Here is an 18,367-nt window from a genome sequence, read left to right as displayed (position 1 = left end):
TTATGTTTTGACAACAATTTATCATTTTGTCACTGTTTTTCAATCATCACTAAAGACCAGAAAGAAACCCCACATAATTGCAAGTAACACTGCAAGTTAACTTTTGCCAGATGTACCCTAGGGGGGGAAATAGTTTTCAAACTTTTCATCACCACACATTTCAGGATGTCTTTCAAAACTCCAAGATAAAGAAGCAGATAGTCTGAAAGAAAAAGAAAAATCCAACAATAGTATGTGTTAATGTGAAGTTTGGGAAAAGGATTTATGTTCAAGTGTCATGCTAATTTTTTACTTGGATGCACAAATTACTGCATGCTTCTAAACAACCAGCAGTAGAAGAAGATGCTTTATCCAACTGCTTATTATTTAAGGTGACTAGGTGGTAGAGTAAGGCAGAATATTTAATACTGCTGCTTGTATTCCTGACAAGGAACAAATTGACTGCAAAAGGCAAAACTTCTCAGCTGCATAGAACATGTTACTACTAACAATGGTAAAAATTAAAGGGTAAAGCAAACTTTCAAAAACATAACTGATTTAGCAAATTGTGGTGTGCTTTCACCTTAGCATAGTAAGGAGCTTATATTGGTAATATGACAACATAGTTTGTGAGAGAGCGTGCTCCCTAGGTCAGTCATTGTTACTTCAAGCAGTTCATGGTTGTCACTAGTTGTGTTTGAACACAAGAAGCTAGAACAGGCAATACTACTAGTGTTCAACCTCCTGTAGTGTCCATAACCAAACACCCTGTTACTTGAACTTGTGTGAAAGCGTACACCTTCCCATACAGTCCATGCTTCTAGCTGTGTGTTTTGGGTTTGAGATTTCCTGTTTGGACATGGTGTATCTGTTAGTAACCTTCCAGTTAATGTCTCTTTTTGGCTTACTTGAGCATCTTTGATAGGGTTCATGTAAATCTTAGTATCCACAATACCCTCTACCTTTGACTTTCTCTGCTGTGGGGAAGAACCAGAGCTGCACCCTTACTTTTGTATTTGATGTCAACAAACTTGTGTTGGTAAAGCAACAGATGATGATGTTCCTTTCCTCGCATGTGAAGAACCATGAAAAACATAAGGCAACAGGATGGCACTAAGTTAATGAAAGGGTAGAGTTCAACCTGGCTGAGACAAAACTTCCGTTTCTTTCCCTGAAAAATTCTGATTTTTAGGATAACTTACAGCTATGTTAATAGCTGTTTCATTTCGGACATAATCATATTGTTTGTCAGGATGAACTGTCAAGTACTTTGATAAGTGTTTGACCCTTTTCATTTGGTCTTCAATTTCTCTTTTTCTAGGTTCAGAGCAATAGCTGAGAAACTGGATTTAGGAGAAAGAGGCATCAAAGTATCAAATCTAGTGGCAATCATGGTTTACAGGTCTTCTTGCAAGCTGCCTAGCTTGCTAGCTCAGTGGTTGTATGAGTTACGAGTAAATAGAATCATCTACTGGAACTATGAGCAAACTGCAGTTAAATTGGGGATTTCTCAGTGGCTCATGCAGTTTCCCTCATTTTGCTGAAGCTGCTTTTAAAATGTAGTTCAAGCCTTAATGCACACTTCAAAGGACTGTGAAACTTGGAGCAATAATTTATGTTAAAAGTAAGTGGAAGAAAGCAACACTGATGGGATTGCGTGCTTATTCTTTTAGCTCTTCTCATTAGAGAGGCCATAGTTATGTAGGTAGTTTTAGGTACAGTTCTGCACTTAAGTGAATTGCATATCTGGGTGTGTGCTTCTAGCCTTATCCAGTGTGAAAATAATAATGTGGTAATCTCGGTGGCTTAAATCAGAGGCAGTTGACAGTGGTGATTAATGAAGATGCAGTAACTTTGCTGACAAAGAGCTGGTACAGCTGAATGATCCATGTCTTGGCACAGGAGTGCTATGGAGGCTTGTCTCCCAGGAGGATCACCCTAACTTAGTGTGGAGCATTCCAATGTCTTGAATTTTCAAATCCAGACAATCAAAAGGTTTGAGTCTTTCCTAATCCTACATCTGAAACTCTTTATCAGAATCCACCAGAGGTGGACGCAAATGAAAGTCTTTGTATGTAGGCTTGTAGTATGTAGGCTTGTAGTATTGTAATGTATGTTTCTTTTAACAGCATTCTTCCACCAGTGTGTGCAACTGTTGGAGTGATGAAAGGCAGAATAAAGCCTAATGTCAAGTTGCTGTGAACTTGACTTGGTCCTGTTTACAAAGATATGAAGCTGACTTGTTCTTATAATACTTTAGTGTATCTTTACCAATTAACTTCATACACAGAGGCAGGAATTTATGGCTTTAAACAAAGTTATGCTTAGTTTTTGAAATAGTGTTTGATGTAAAAACTGGTGACAGAAAATGTATTAATGTTCACTAGAAAATGGACTGTTCTCCTTGAGTTAAGGACTGGCAAACAGATCTTTAAGGAGTAAAGCACTGAAGGCAGCGTATGTAGCTGAAGTTAAATTATGAAGAAAAGTCCCCAGGCTGCTAGAATTCTAACGTGTTTTTTTTTCCTGTAGACTTAAGAGACATTGAGTTTCAGCTCCTAGACTTGCATATCCTCAGAAGTATGTTCTTCAATGTTCTATATGGGTGCAAATAGTATGCAATTTTTTTGGAAGATAGGAAATAGGCTTTTTTTAGCATTTCTTCTGTGTGATATTGTAGTTCCTGCTGGTTATATTCCTTTAATTCATTATTTTGCAAGAAAATCTTTTTTGCAGAAGTTGAAATAGCCTGAAATGCTTGAAATGTCACTATACTGAAATCAATGACTGTATTGTAGAAAAATCCTGGTTTTTTTAAAGGCCTGCTTATCTTAAAAGTTTTTGATTGCCCTTGGTGGAAGGTAAATGCGTGAATAAGTTTTTTTTTTGCTGTTCAGATTTTTAATTTTCCAGAGTATGGTTAGCATGTGCTTGTGGTAAATTTTTGTTCTAGACCATGAAACTATTTCATAGCTTAGTGGCATGTATTAGTTTTCAGATGTATTATTAATCAAATGTAAGTGTTCTTCTGGGGTTTTCCTGCTTTTTATTTAATAAGTATATCAGGATTATAATTTGAAAGTGAATTATAGTTTTGGGTTCTTTGTCTTCTAAGAATTAGCAGTGATAGCGCTACTTTTCTTACATTACTTTTTACCTCTTAAGGAGATCAGGAAGTGGAGGAGGGGAAGTGGAACTTAGAAACACAGCTCTGCTTGCTTCTTAAAATGACCCAGTTTGTTTCACAGGACTCATTCAATCTTACCTTTATAAGAAGTTGAGTATGTACAAAAGGTTTTGAGAGCTCAGCTGATTGTAGCATTCGTTTTTGCTCCAGGTTCTTTTTTGTGGAAAAAACGACTACCTGATTGTTGATTGTCTATTCTGTTTGGTCTGCAGGAATGTTTAAAAATTCCAGACAAGGTGCAGGATTAGCTGGGTACTCTGGTAATTTAATCAACAAATACTTCCAAAAGGTATCTTGCTCAGCCCTTGCATTGGGTATCCGAGAGCTCTGATGGGAAACAGCAGCCAAGGACTCCCTCGTGTGGTGGGTGTGCCAAGCTTTCAAAGGCATTTTGCTGCATTGTTAAAAGGCGAGTGTTCTGGTTCACACAAGTAGGGTGAGCACGTTGAAATAATGCAAGTAGTTGACCCCGTGAAGAAATGCAGCAGTAGAAACGCTTTGAGTACCGAATTTGCTGGTTTTTCAGCACCTCTTAAGTCATCTGGTAATAATACCGTTGTATAGAAATAGAGCAGTGCTGAAAAAAAAAAACAAACCAGCTGTGTGCTGAAGCAAAGATAAAAGTTCTACAGTATCAGCTCAGGATTTTGTCAGCAGCAGCTATTTAGAGAGGAGAATCACGAGGACACAGATTCAGTAGATGACTGGACAGCAGGAGACTTCAAGAGCAGAAGATGAGTAGCCTTGATATTGGCCAGGAATTTCTGGGGTCAGACTTCTAGAGAAGACCTAGTAATTCACCAAGAAGCTTTAATCAGTCATGAAATAAAACTACCATACTAATCAGCTGCTCTCTAATAGTGATGTTATGTAGAAAACAATATGCATTCTTTTTTAGGAGTGATAAAATGTTGCAAGACTGCTGAAAATGCAGCACTTGAATTCACTCTGCATTTGTAACCTCATAGGGACTTTTGCTGTGTGATACAGCTCTCACAGCATTTCAGAAGCAACTTTTGAAAGGGCTTACTTAACATCTGTTAAGTTAAATCTCATATTTGTCTACCTTTCAAGCCTTTCTTTTAAGGTGTTACAGATTGTAAATGATACTTGAGCACTTTCAGGCAAACTCTTGTTAACAGGACTGCATGGTTCAGATGACTGAACTCTATCTTACTATGCATCCAGCCCAGTAGCAGTGAGTAAAGAGTTGGCACTTGTGTCTGAAATACTATTTCTTCTTGGTTCTGAGGTGCTTACAGGCTAGGGAATGTTCCTTCTGAAACTGAGTGGTAGCTTATAGGTTGAAAACATAACAGAAGCATTTTACAGCCATTCTGCACTCCAAGGTCTGTTATAAAATAGACTGTCATACATTGGCCACTGCAGAAAGGAGCCGTTACACAGGCATTCTTTTGTTGCATGCTCTGGTCCCACGTTTTTATTTACTTTCACCTGTTTTTTTCCTGGTTTATGGGTATACTAGTCAAAAGGGAGAGAATATCTTTAACTTGGCCTTCAAGGAAGCTGTCTGATCTGAAGGCCCTTGCCCTTTCTGTCCTTTTTTTGGAAGTGCAACATGGAGGAATTTAGCTATTAAGTGGCAGGTATATTAAAGCTTTAGGAGGCAAGCTGCTGTCTGTGGCTGTTGCAGCTGCTTCCAAAGAGAAAAAGGAAGGAAACGAAGGTTGGCGAGTATACTTTTTCTTGTGAGAAAAGTGTTCAGGCCACTTCAGCTGGAGGTTGAGAGGGAGAGGCTGTGAAACATCTTAATTGCTGGCCTGGTGTGGTTGGGCTAAATGACCTGCTTCAGCTCTTTGTGGAACTCCTGAACATAACAGTAGAATCTTAATGTGAGTTTGTTGGAAAGAAGCAAATAGGCTTGTTAGGGGTAGGCAATTAAGTTCAGAATGTCTTTACATTCCAGTGTAGTTGATTTATTGTTTGGAAATAAATTCTGGATTTCCCAGAGAAACAGGAAGCTTAGAAGATGCAGTAAAAATTATTTGACAATCACAAACTACTAGAGGTGGTAATTACATATAGGTTATCTAGGGAGAGTAAAACCTTTGTCATGTTATCCTGCACTTGGCTAACTGCTCATTACTGTTTACAGGTGGTGCTCTCAGTCCAGTTGAGGCATAAATTGCTGCCTTGGACTAGTGATCATCACTAGCAGTCCAAGTGTTTCATGCATGAACACTTCTCCAGTAGAGGACTCTTCTAGGTAGTAAGGCGCGTCAGTGTTCAGACAGCTTCAGCACTCAGTTGTCTTTCTTTCATGTCACCAACTCTCTTGCTTATCTCTTCATTATGGGTAGTAACAGGGCAATAGGAAAGATTGCTTTGTCTCTAGATCTCCTGTTCCTTCCAAAGTTCATGAGAGTTTTGCATAAGTAATTAACAGTGATCAAGTGAAGTGAGCTGGCTTGTGATTGCTTTTGAGCACTCAGTAATTTAGCAGTAACCTCTTTCAGATGGTGTCAATAGCTGTACCTCATGGAAACTGTGCCTCAGAATATTCCCCTTGAAGGCAGTGAATGTTTTCTTACTGGCACAAGTAATAAAGCACAAAAATAAAAAACCTCAGTCATTCCTTCCTTTAGGATAAGCCAAACTTACTACTGTTTATAGGTCTGAGATTATAATAGCTGGTGTGCACAGATAGTCTCTTGTCTGGGTTGAGGTTGAGTAAGCCATAATTTTGAAGATCTAGGAAAAGCTAAACTGGACCTTCAGAATACTTAAACATGTAACAGTAGACAGAGTACCAAGACAGCTCACTTGGAGAGGTGTCAGAGGTTTTTCTGACTATAGTGTCATTAAGCCAAGTTGGAAGAACAGAGCTGAACAAGGGCCAGATGGAGCTGACCCTGTCTTAAAACAGTAGGAGACAAAGCTGCTTTTTGATAAACATCTAAATCTGAGTAGTAACTTGTGGACAACTGTAGATCTACCTTCTTTCTTCTATTACCCTGTTGTGGACTCAGACACATAATCTACTTTAAATGTGTTACTAGACTTGGAAACAAATGTGTGTTCTGCAGGAAGTTTCTGTCTTGGCAAGTGGAGTTTGATGTAGAAGAGGCACAGATGGTAGAGTCCAGAGCTGTTTTCTGTCAGTGTCCAGTTTAATCATTGGCTTCAGGCAATACAAATTAGTCATTACAATTACTAAATAATGAAGTTTCTCTTTTTAGATATTCTAAGTGGTGGCTGATATAGTTTAAGTGCATCTAGCTTTTACTTGGTTTATCTTGAAAGCAAAAAGCTTAGACATTGGTGGGGGGGAAGCTGTGCAGAAGGAGAACTTGTCTGAATTATACTGGCCAGGTATCTCTTAATTTTGAGTAAAATTTGTATGCAGTGGGTATGCTGCTCTTTCTCAATCTGAAATCCACAGTCAAATGGGTCTTCTCTCTGGCTTGTACAGCTGCAGTGGTATTCATGTAAGTTTGGACTGAAGTCCCGTACATCACTGAAACACTTAAGAAGAACTGAGCTCCTAAGTTCTTGTAACACAGTTGGCACTTCCCATCAAGTGAGAAATGCCACCAGCTGTCAGACATACTTTGCAATAATTGGGATGTCTGATGGGTAGCTTGAAATAGGTTCTTCAACTGCATTTTGTGAAATGCTTGTCTGGATTTTCTAAAACTTGGTCATCTGTATGTGAACTGGCAGACGTCTTCAGCAAGGGTCTTTCCTTAACACAAGCAGAAATGCTTAAGAGTGGTCCCTCAAGCATCTGATTCCAGAAGTCAAGATCAATTTCCAATTTATTTGTTTTGCTTGTTGAGAGCTGACATTCATCTTTATGTGCCTCTGAAGAAAGTGATTTTTGACTCTGAATTATTGATAATGTGTAATTGAACCACTTACCTTCTAGCAGAATTTCAATCTCTTTTAAGAAGTTTTACCTTTTCTTAACCTTTTCAAATGTATAAGGCCTTTGGAATGTCAGATCTAAACCCCTTTGAATTTTAGATGATAGTCCAAAATAAACAGAACTGAATTAAATAAAAGAAATCATTCACAGGATCATTGAGGGCGGAAGGGACTTCTGGATAATCTAGTCAACTCTCTCTCCTCAAGCAGGTTCTCCCTGAGCAGGGTGCCCAGGACCATGTCCAGTCAGTCAGACTTTGAGTATCTCCAGCAATGGAGACTTCACAGCCCCTCTGGGTGGCCTGCTTCAGTGTTTCATCACCCTCACAGTGAAAGCTTTTTTTAATGGCAAATTTTCAGAATAAACCTGAAGAAAGCAGTACAAGCTTGACCTGAAAAAATTACTGGATTTTGTTTGTGTACTTTCCTAGGTTAGTCTACAATATCATCAAGCTTAACTAACAGAATGTCTGCAGAAGAACTGGTCATGAATTACATCCTTTGTAGCAGCTGGGTATTGCTTGGTCTGGGTGTTTCAAATGTGAAAGATATCACACAAACAGAGGGGTCGTAGAAATAATTTATGCACATCTTTTTCTGTTCACTCTGGAATTACTAGTGTATTGGGAATGTCTTACATGAAATAGCTTTCTCTTAGAGATTTTAATGTCTTTTAAGGTTGTGGTTTAAATGGGTTCCTTCTTAGGAGATTAATAACAACACCAAAAATCAGCATTTCTGTGTTAGGAGATAAGACTAAAGTAAAAGCTGTGCAGAGAAAAAGGCATTCCTTTAAGTTGCTCTTTTTTGGAGATGCTGTTAGGAAGAGTTTCTGCAGACAGTGGGAGTGATGGAGGTGACAGGTATAGAAATTGCTCTACTGTAATCAAACTGATAGGGGAAAAAGGTACTTCTAGGATAAGGAACTTAGCTATATCTAGGTAGAGCTGTAAATGAATACAGAAATGCTTCTACACATTTCCAATTTGTTACAGAAACACTGAATTGCTGAGGTTAGAGGCACTCCTGGAGATCATCTAGTCTGACCTCTGGCTCAGAGCAGGGTTCTCAGAGTTGCTCAGGACTTTGTCCAGCTGGGGTGTGGCTGTTTTTTGTTAATAACTTTGCATATATTAACCTGTTCATGGCTTCATCTAGCCAATTTATTTGTGTTTGTGTGCTGTTTCGAGGAGGGGATTGGGAAGAATGGGGATAAGCTCAAGGGGTGGTAATTCATCTGAATTACCAATGCTGAAACAATTTGAAAATGTTGCATCTTTGGATGATATTTAGCTCATGACCAGTTACTTGTACCAGTTGTTTTGAATATAGGAACAAAATTAGCCTTTAAACTCCTTGTTACTAAGAGGCTCTATTTAGTGTGTGAATAACATCTGTAGAAATGTTCAGCTTCAAATTTGGCTCAAATTCTGATACTGAAGTATATGTGAAACACTCATTTCAAGCACAGGTCCAGAATTTTGCCACTACACTTTCTATGTTCAATTAAAAAGTTAGAAAGTTAGTAGTAGATTTTTGAAGTTCTTTTAACCTTGAATCTCCTTCACTTCCTCTGGTCTCCCAACAGATCATAACAAACTCCTGAACCTATTTTGCATAGCAATTTTTAAGTCTTTCATCAAACTGACTGTAGTCAGTGAAAATTTCTGTGTTGAACTTGGGGCATGCCATGGGAACAGAGAAAGCTAGTTAAACACTAACCTTACTGGAAAAATTAGGTGTTGTGAGCCTTTGAAACTTTATCTGGGGCAGATACTGTGCTTTAGTATAAGCAATTTTTGCTTAGTTTGAGACAGGTTTTAAACACTGTTAAGTTATCCGTTGCGTAGCACTGCAGTACTAATGATTACTCTTCTTCCTCTTTTTAATCAGGACAGAGCTTGGGTTATGGTTTTGTGAACTACGTTGAACCCAAGGATGCTGAAAAAGCTATCAACACTCTGAATGGATTGAGACTTCAAACTAAAACCATAAAAGTATGTAGTGTTAATTATGATTTAAAGAAACTGAAGTGTTTTGACTTCTTGTTGATCAGATTCATGATTTGTTTTCTATTTCCAAGTATAAATTAAGCATTCTGCTAATGTCAATAGAATAGACTGTCTTTGCCACGTAGCAGATGGTTAGTCCTCTGTAGTCTGTTTAGATCTGGAGAGATAGATTATGATTTAAGTATAGAAACTGCCATTTTCTTCTTTTTGTACTAGATAACACTTTAAATGTATGCTTGAATTGTTTTAACTGAGAATTGTGTTGTATGCTTTAGTTGCAGAAATGCAATATTGCATATCATCTGAACACTGCACTATGTGCTTCATCCTTACTTTCTCAAAGATGGTATAACTTGCTTATTAGTAATCCCTTTTTTTAGGTTGCTAGTGTCTTGTTTCCTGTACAAATCCTTAAAATGAAATGCTTAAAGAACTATTTTGGTTATCTATGAATTACTGGACTCCAGGGGCTCTAGTCTCTTGGTCTCTGATGTTTGGGATTCCTGTTTTTTTTGTTTGTGTTGTAACTCCTGCACCTCTTGTTTACTAAATTTAGTTTCTTGAATTTTTAGAAGGAGAAATGTTGAGTTACTTTTTCCTCATCTACTGTCTTTTTCTACTATCAAAGAGCGAGGATGCTAATTTGAACTATTGCTTGGGCTCTGAAATCTTGAGAGGAGGTGAAATAAAATTTATCAGGGAACGCAGACTTTTGAACATGTTTAACAGGTGTTGGCGTCTGAAGGCAATCCACGTTCTGACCAGCCCATTCTTCCTCATTAAACAGCAGGGTTTGCTAGCTGATCACTTGGATAGTGACTGCCCTCTAACTAGGATCATGTTTGAGCCAGAAGGTAAAGCTCACCTCTGAAAAGGTTTCAACTTAAAATGCAATACAGAGCTACTTAAAGATGACTGACACAAAAATAAGATGGCAGTAGTTGTGGTCAGAATGCCCTACGTGTTCTTGATTCATAAGATTTAATGAAGTGGATTACACTATTTGAAACTTAAATACTGCTGTTTAACAAACATGTTAATCATGGCTCACAGTAACAGTGGATGAAAGACATGGATAGATGCTGCACTGCAAAAAGCTCCCTATTGTGCTACTGTCAGACATCTTGCGCACAGGCAGTCTCTTCCATTTTCTGCTTTGAGGGAGAATTGAGGAAAGTCACTTCGTGCTACAGCTTTTTTGAAGCTGTGTTTTGGGTGGTGGTGAGAAAGGTAATGGGTTTGCATTCCAGTAATACTGCAGGTACACTGTACCTTTGCATTTAATGTCTTGGGTTGGACAAATTAAAAAATGCATCTGTCCAGGGTGATAAGTTGGAAGTTCTGGTGATTATATAGCCAGGCAAAAAAGGATGTTTCTGGTTTTTTTACAGAGAATCAAGCCAGGTCTCCCAAATCAAAATCCTCCATTGAAGGGGTTTCCAGTGACTTAATTTATGTGCTGGTATACAAACTCTTAATCGTCTTTTGCCTTGCTAAATGATTAATGGAAACAGTTACTGTATTTCTGCAATTAAAAATGGACTGTAAAAAAGTCTGGGGGAAAAAAGTGAAAATGGAATAGACAGACACGGGTGATGAAACTAGTGCTTTTCCTTTCTTGCCTTCCCAGGACATGAAAGTAGAATTCTAGGTTATAAACAATACCAGAGCTTTGCAGTGAGACTAATGCTTATGTGTAAATTTTGAGGAATTTGTGCCTTAGATGTCCTTAGCTAAAGGAAAATCTGAAGGATTCGAGTTGTCACAAGCTAAAATGATGACCTCTTCACAAAAATAAAGAAAATCCTTATTTAATTAGAAAAAAAAAGTAGCTGTAAACGTTGCTTGTTCATGTTACAGGTAAAATTCAGACTCTAGCTACCAACATTCAGCCCTGTTTAACTTCAGCAGCACTGTTCAGTGATGGTGTGCATGACTTGAGAGGAAAAACTGCTTTGCTTCCTTCTCTTTTACATTTCTTCCTTCTCAGACCCAAGCTGGCTTTCGGCCAAGTTTTCATAACTGGATTCTCCCAAGAGGCTGGTTTTACCTCCTTCTGCACTGCAGAAGGGGTGGAGGCTAGGGGGATCCCTAATGTGTTTTAAGACTAAGGCATTTTACATTGGACAGTTGCTTCTCCAGTTAAAAGAACTAAGATGCTGCCTTGGCAGTGACCTGAGAGGAGACCTACCAAGAGTGTCTGCCTTTATCTGTGAACTAATAGAAATGCGCAGCTTACTGTGAAGCACTTCGTAATTCACATATTTATCAGATCAGCCTGAAAGCAATGCTGAGCAGAGGTAAAGTTGAAGTCTGAGGCTTTTGCTGCCTCTGGGGGCAACAGCTGGGTTGGAAGGAGTCATGAGATTTCAGTGCCTTTGCAGGCACTTTTGCAGAGACTGCTTACAGTTTCTAGACCACAGTGTTCCTAGTTGTCCAGAGTCGATACTTCAATTAAAAAATAAATCTGTTTGGCAAACTCGATATCCAGCCCTTAGATTTACTTTCAGCTTTAAAAAAATAGGTATCATTGAGATTTTTATATATACTTCCATATGAAAAATGGTGGAATAGGATAGTGGTAGTGGATATTTTGACTTCAAAAGAAAAACATTAGATGCTTGTTCTCAGTACATTTTTAGGACTTCAGTAGAAATGTTTAAGTAGTTCCCTAGATTGATGGTTGAAAATGTTTGTTTCCTCTTAGTCTACAAAACTGCAAGGAACCTCATTGGTTAAGTGATGGACCCTCACACTGTGGCTGAACTGAGAGCATTCCCACTCAGAGGGAATTGTCCTGATCCTGATGTGTGATGCTCTAGATTAGGGCCATGGCACAGACCTCTGATCCACTGCTTATGTACTAGCATGTTAGTCATTGGATGTATTTCTCAGATCCCTAAAAGGGAATGCCATCTACTGTTTTCTTGAAATAAAATATATTGAAAAGGTGGATTTGCAAAATGCTGGCTTAAGCTTTTATGCATGGGTAGTGATATTAAAACCTATTACCTGATACCTTTTAAAAAGAGCAGCATCCTGTGTACTGCTTTATATAGTACTCCATAAAGCACTTGCAAAGTAGCTTAACCAAATTTCAGATTCATGCCTCCAAAGCAAGTCATAGCAGTCTTAGTCTTGTCTAATGTGGTACCAGTTGTGTTGCCTTCTGATTTGACCTGAATATTAAAATTGTGGGGTGGGTATGTATGATGTTGAAAGCACATCTAGGTGTGTTAGATAGCTGAACCCCACTCTGCTAGGCAATATACCTACACATACTAGATGTTGCCCTCTGTGGCATAATTTATGGTTTATTTGCAATGTAAACAGGCTTATTTGTGTCACAGGTAGCCTGTCGAGTTTGGGCTTCAGTTAATTGTGTGACTTTAATGTAAAAAACAGTTGTATCTTACAAGAGGTAAAACATCTTCTGTGGCTTCTCTTTTGGAAGAAGCTGGTGCTGGGAAGCACTTGGGCTCTGTTCTATTTAAGAGCCAGTAAAAATGTAGATTTATATGCCTGGAGTGATTTTTCAGCTTTACCCACTTGCTTGTCCATGACTTTTTTTCATTTGGGTTGTCCTGGAAAGATAATTCTTCCCAAATGTGGAAAACTAAGAGGAGCAAACAGCATGTAAGAGTCACTGACTTGCACATAGTGATAAAAAAAATTCAGTGTATGTTCTGTCGGCTTGGCTTCTGTTTGGGAGAGGGGAAATCCTCAGTGTCTTCCACTCCCTTTGCACTTGGGGAAAAAAAGAAAAGAAAAAAGATACAAGTGAATTTATTGTGAGATTACCTGAATAGGAATATCTTTCTGGTGTAAAAGACTTCTACATTAACAAGAAAGTGTGTAGTAAGGTTCTCTGTCTAAAGAGGAGTGGGCAAACAAATGGCCTGTCCTTGAACTAGTGTAGAGCTGTTTAAGATGCTGAATAGAAGGCAGTTTTTTAAGTGAATAATTAGGGGTAGCAGAAGGACACAGGAAAATCTCTTTGGCTTTTCTCTGCAGATGCTAGACTACTAGAATGATGGACATGGTCTTGCACGGGTGGTGTCTGCTGAGGGGACACTGCAGATGGTAGCAATGCCGTGCTTGTCCTCTCTCGGCAGGGGAACAGGGGCTGAGGAACTTCCCACCACCCCATCCCTGGCTCTTTGGGGTGAGAGGGCCTGAAGTGGCAGAGCCTCTGCATGCAGAAGCTGGCAGACGGTTTTCTTACTCATTGATGCTGGTCAATACATGCACATATATGTATGTAAATATGCATTGGAAAGGGGAACGAAAATAGTTTGTCCAGGCTAGAGGCCTAGGAGTTGTCCTTTTTTATAAGATAGCGTTGATTATCTAGCTGTGTGATTACCTAGCTAGTGCTTCTTAAAAACATGATTTAGTAAGGTCTCCTCCTCTTAAATTCTTTGCACTATTAGGGTATTTACATGGGTAATTATCACCTGTCAGGGGAATAGAGATTTAAGAAATATTTTATCTAAAGTATTAAATCTGTAGGTTTTCTTCCCACTCCTTTATAGCTTTGCATATATTAAAAAAAAATACAAGCTTGACATGTAACATTCTGCTGACTTCGTGTTGGAATGAAGTTTGACAAATTCTTTGGCTACAAGCACAGATGTCCTACTTCTCCATCATCACCTAGTTAACTGCCCTACTGTAGAAAGCTGTGTAATGAGAAGAGCTAGTTATGACTTCAGTTGAAGAGTGAATACTGAACTATCAGCCTTACAAATGCCCAGAGAAGAGCAGTACAGCAAGGGAAGGCTTGAAGTGAGGGATGTGACACAACTTCATTAGTGTCCTCTGAGGTAGAGTGTCCTTAAAACTTAGCATTATACAATGCAATTTCACTTGGTGCCTTGAACTGTTACTTAGATTTACAGAAAGATTCATTTTAAAGGAATTTTCTTCTAACTTAATTGCTTAAGATCTCCACCTTTATGAACTTGACCTATGATAGTACTCTTCAAAACACTGTACACTTAATGGAAAATAACAAAATGCTGAAAAAAGAAACATGCTAGTTTGATTTCTAGGTTAGTGCAGCAGGTAAAAGATCGAGATTTGCCTTCACCACTGATAGTTGTAAGAGGAAAATTTTGGGAGTGTCACTTCTTGTAGTAGTTTTTTCATTAACTAATGTCCCTGGGGAGCAATGAAATATGTGTTGTGTAAAAAGTCTATTAAAATACCAGAGGCAAGTGAGCTGTGAAGGTGAGAGAAACCCTCCTTACCTTCTTGATTTTTTTGTTCTAGCACTAAACAACATTGATATAATGAGTAGCAAAAGGGGATCCTACTTGGAGGCTTAATTAAAGCTAGTGAGTTTTAGTGATGCTATCAATCAGCAAAGATTGAGAGAGGGGGCATGGTGCCAGACCATTTAGTGGTCTTGAAAGGGTAATTAAATACCTCAGGACTGTATTCTCAAGGTAAAATTGAAGTGCTCTAGCAGATGTGAAGTAGAAGAACAATTTGTCTTGGAACAGAGGTAAACGTGGTTTCTTTAACCTGAAATTTCTGCAGGAGTTATATAAATGGCAATTATACAATCTTTTAGCTATGTTACAGTTAAAGCTTTGACAGCATTTCCATTTTAAATCCCCTCCCCGCCCCACACATGCCTTTTCACCCCCAGGTAAAATTTGTTCTTCACTGAAATTCAAATCCCCTCAGACTTTGAATGTTACTTAACCACCTTAAGCTTGCTGCTTGTTTTTCATGTTGCTGAATAATACTGAGAGAAGGATTCACTTACTTCTGAATGCATATTGTTGTCACTTCCTGGAAACTACATTACAGACCCACGGTTGTTCATTAATGCCTAATCACTCTGAGGAAAATAACACAGCATATCAGACTGAACTACGAAATGTGCTAATCTCACCTTCAGGAACTGCATAGCTTGTTTTCTGTTTGGACCCCAAGTGCTGTGTTACAGCTGATGAGAGTGTATTGCAGGAGTCTGTCCCTCCTTTCCATGGGGTAGAGAATCCTTAGACCAATGCAGCTCACCCTAAGGTTGCTGAGCAGGTTTAAAGCAAAAAAAAAAAAAAACCAAACCCCAAAACAACAAAAACAGTGGTGCAGTAAGGTCCTTTCTGAGCCTGCAGAGGGTATTTCTGACACAGACCTGGAGGTGTTAGAAGGGGCCAGCAGTACTGCATGGATCTGAAGGAAGACTGCAGGCATTGCTCAAAAGCCAAGCTCTAACCAAGTGAAAGAAGCCAATGAAGACAACAAAGAAATGCTTGTTGCTACTGAGATCGATGATGCATCTTCCTGTCCTCTGCCCTCCCCATGCTATGCAAAGTCCTTTAAGTAGGATATGGCTTTCTGCACAGGTCCAAAATGCTGCAAATGCCAGGCATAGAGATCTGTCTGGGGTTTTTAAAATCCAAATAGTGTTTTTCTCCATAAGAATGCTTTTACTATTGTAAAACAGGCTGCACTTATTTTTGAAATTATGGAAGTCTTGAGACAAATTGATCTCTAAGCTAATGGCTTTTAAATTTTTTGACATATTAATTAGATATTGACACTGGGTGTCACATATTAATTGAATATTGACTCTGTGTGTCTCATTCATGTAGTAATAGTTTTTCCTGAGAGGTTGTAAGATACTCCAGTGAAGCGATAAGAGAAGTAAGTGGCAATGGATATATGTTTTGTGCACTTCTGTAAGGTGTGCCTGTGGAACAAATAATGTAAGAGAGACCCAAGAGATGTGCTTGCCAGTGTCTGTCAGCAGCAGCTCCCTAGACACAGACATGGAGAAGCTGAAGTATACTTGTTTCCTTCAGAAGAAGCGATACGTGTGAACAGATTCACCTCAACTCCAAAAACAGGAGGAAGGTTGGCGTCTGCTGTTCTTGTTCATATTATTCCTATGGAGGGCTGAATACTTATCCTGTGTGCTCTTGTCCTCCAAAGTACGAAATGGTATGGGTTTTTATTGGAAGTGTCTGAAATTTGTGATGCTCATTGGTTGGGCATGAGTGAGGAGATAGTGTTCATCAGATCAGAATCAGGAAGCCAAAATATGGAGGAAGGACTTTGAGAATATCAGAAAGTGAGAAGTAAGAAACTGAAAATGGTTAGAGACTGTTTCTTACCTTTTCTTTGTACTTAGTTCTAAGTATTTCTTATTTTTAGAGGCAATGATAATTATGAATGCAGACTTTAAAATGCTACTCTGTATTAGTCATTTCAAAGGCAAACAGCAAAATTGCTGTTCTGTGATTTTATTGCATAATTCCCATCTCCTGTTTTAGTGTAGAAAGAGCTCAGTGAACTTCTCTTAAAGTAGCACGATAAACTTCTGATAATATAGGTAAACTGTTGTACTATATCAAGCACTTCTCAGAAAAACTCTGGTTCTGTTTGTCCACAGCAGGATTTCCAGTTGGTTTCTGTTGTTAATGTGTATGTACTATTACATTTGCTTCTGTTCACCAAACGGCATTTTGGGTCTCATGTATCTGCTTCAGACCAAGTCTTGTGAAAGCCTATTTCTAGTGTTGCTTTGTGGTATGTACAACAGCAGTTTTATGAGGTTTTCCTCTTCAAGCAGTGTGCTGTCTTTAGTTATATCCTAAGGGAGCACACCTGGTCCTCTTCCTCTGAGCCATATAAAGACTGGCTTTAGGTCTAACTTCATCCTGGAAGAAGGCTGTTGTAAGAGAATGCTAGCATAATGGAAAAGCATAGACCTTGAATCTGGTAAAGAGAAACAGAAGAGGAAGAAAAAACCACAAAACTCAGAAAAAGGAACACAATCAAGAGATTGTGGAACTGGAGATGAAGAGCAATGTCAAATTAAAGTTGGAGAAGAGCTAACCAACAAATGTGGTAATTCTGTATTTCAGTTATTTTCCTCATCCACTCTTTTTCTTACAGTAGAATACATGTGTTTAGAGTTGCCTGAAGATTACAGAATTAATTTAAATTCTAATAGAAACATGCTGTTTAGAGCCCATCCAACCTAGTCTTCAGACCTCTCCTTTCTGATCTTAGCCTTTGCAGCAAAAAGCCCTTTTTGTCTTCATCAGTGCTTTTATAGCAGGAAACAGAAGCAAAACCAGTTCACCCTTTGCAAGGTCAGACTGTGGACACTTAATCTAAAATTCATTGAGCCATCCTTTCAGAACATGGTAACCATTGCTCAGAGGTGTCCTCTGGCTTGGTTGCTCTTTCTGTCTCTCACACTGTCTATGAGAAACAAATGCAGCTTTTGCATAAGCTGACTATATTCAAAATACATTGTGCTGCAATTTTACACTTGGCTCTTAGCCTGAGCAAGACCAAAAACAAATTTAGGAAGACTTTTTTCTGTAATGCTGGAAAGCTCTCATCTGGTGCTGTGATGTGCTCTGTAAAGATCCTCTTGCTAACTTTGGTCATGGCTTTGACTTTTTTCAAAGTCTAGCCATGAAAGATTGTAAGGACTTTAGAGTTCTTGTGGTCTAAGACTCTTAGGGCATATTCTTAATCTGTGTCACCGATGTTTCTGAGGAATGTTTTCAGAGAGCTGGTAGAACTATACAAACTTGTAAGATACCAGAATAGTGCATTTGTGAAGAGCAAGATCAACTTAATCTGTCCTTCCTTGCTGAGTCACAAATTTATCACTCTTGCATGAAGTAAATTCAGATACCTTTGAAATAGTTGCAGAGAATTTTCTTAGAAATTGGAATAAGATTCTTTTAAAAGCCGTGTTCCTCCTGAGAATTGTGGAATGAGGGATTGTTTTCTGATAGCTACTGAAAGTCAGAACTGGCATGCTGGTCTACCTGAAGCACCTCCACTACCCCAGGAAATATTCTGTTGCTTGCAGGTGGCCTTGTCAGACATGCAGTGAACTCTAGTTGCTAGTTTTCTTTGGCTTGTAAGAGAACTGAGGGTATAAATCCTTCTGGAGCCGGTTTAGCTGTTGGGAACTGCTGTGTAGTGTGACAGTCAAAATCCCAGAAGGATGTCACTTTCCAACATCATGACTGCTGCTTTTCCAGATGAAAGATGGTTCTCTTGGATAACAGTGTTATCCAATGGTGTGAGACTGAGCTAGGAGCAAGGCTCCTTGAATCCAAAGCAAGGGGCATCCATCTAGCTGGGTACTCCTCTTCACAGGGTGGAGGAGGGGAGGAGCCCATTAAAGACTTTAAAAACTGTATCTCTGATCAGGCCTTTTACTGCTATGTGTATTGAATGTGGTACTACTATTGATCCATGTTGCTGCTGCCCAGTGATGAAAACTGGCCATATTTTAATTAGAAAACTCAGC

The 18,367-nt window shown here is 38.8% G+C and overlaps 1 protein-coding gene across 6 annotated transcripts in view; it reads left to right on the top strand.

Annotated features, from left to right (window-relative positions):
* The window catches only part of ELAVL2 (ELAV like RNA binding protein 2), a 50,562-nt gene that overhangs the window by 14,570 nt on the left and 17,625 nt on the right, over window positions 1-18,367 (top strand). For all 6 annotated transcript variants that reach the window (XM_009635254.2, XM_035890797.1, XM_035890796.1 and 3 more), the window contains exon 3: window positions 8,948-9,051. In XM_009635254.2, the coding sequence (XP_009633549.1) occupies window positions 8,948-9,051 (104 nt within the window). The remainder of the gene's footprint in view (window positions 1-8,947; window positions 9,052-18,367) is intronic.

This window comes from Egretta garzetta, unplaced genomic scaffold (assembly GCF_000687185.1).
Source record: "Egretta garzetta isolate BGI_Z169 unplaced genomic scaffold, ASM68718v1 scaffold22, whole genome shotgun sequence".
Lineage (NCBI taxonomy): Eukaryota > Metazoa > Chordata > Aves > Pelecaniformes > Ardeidae > Egretta > Egretta garzetta.
Note: the sequence above shows the minus strand (reverse complement) of the source record. Positions and strands in the feature narration are given on the sequence as shown.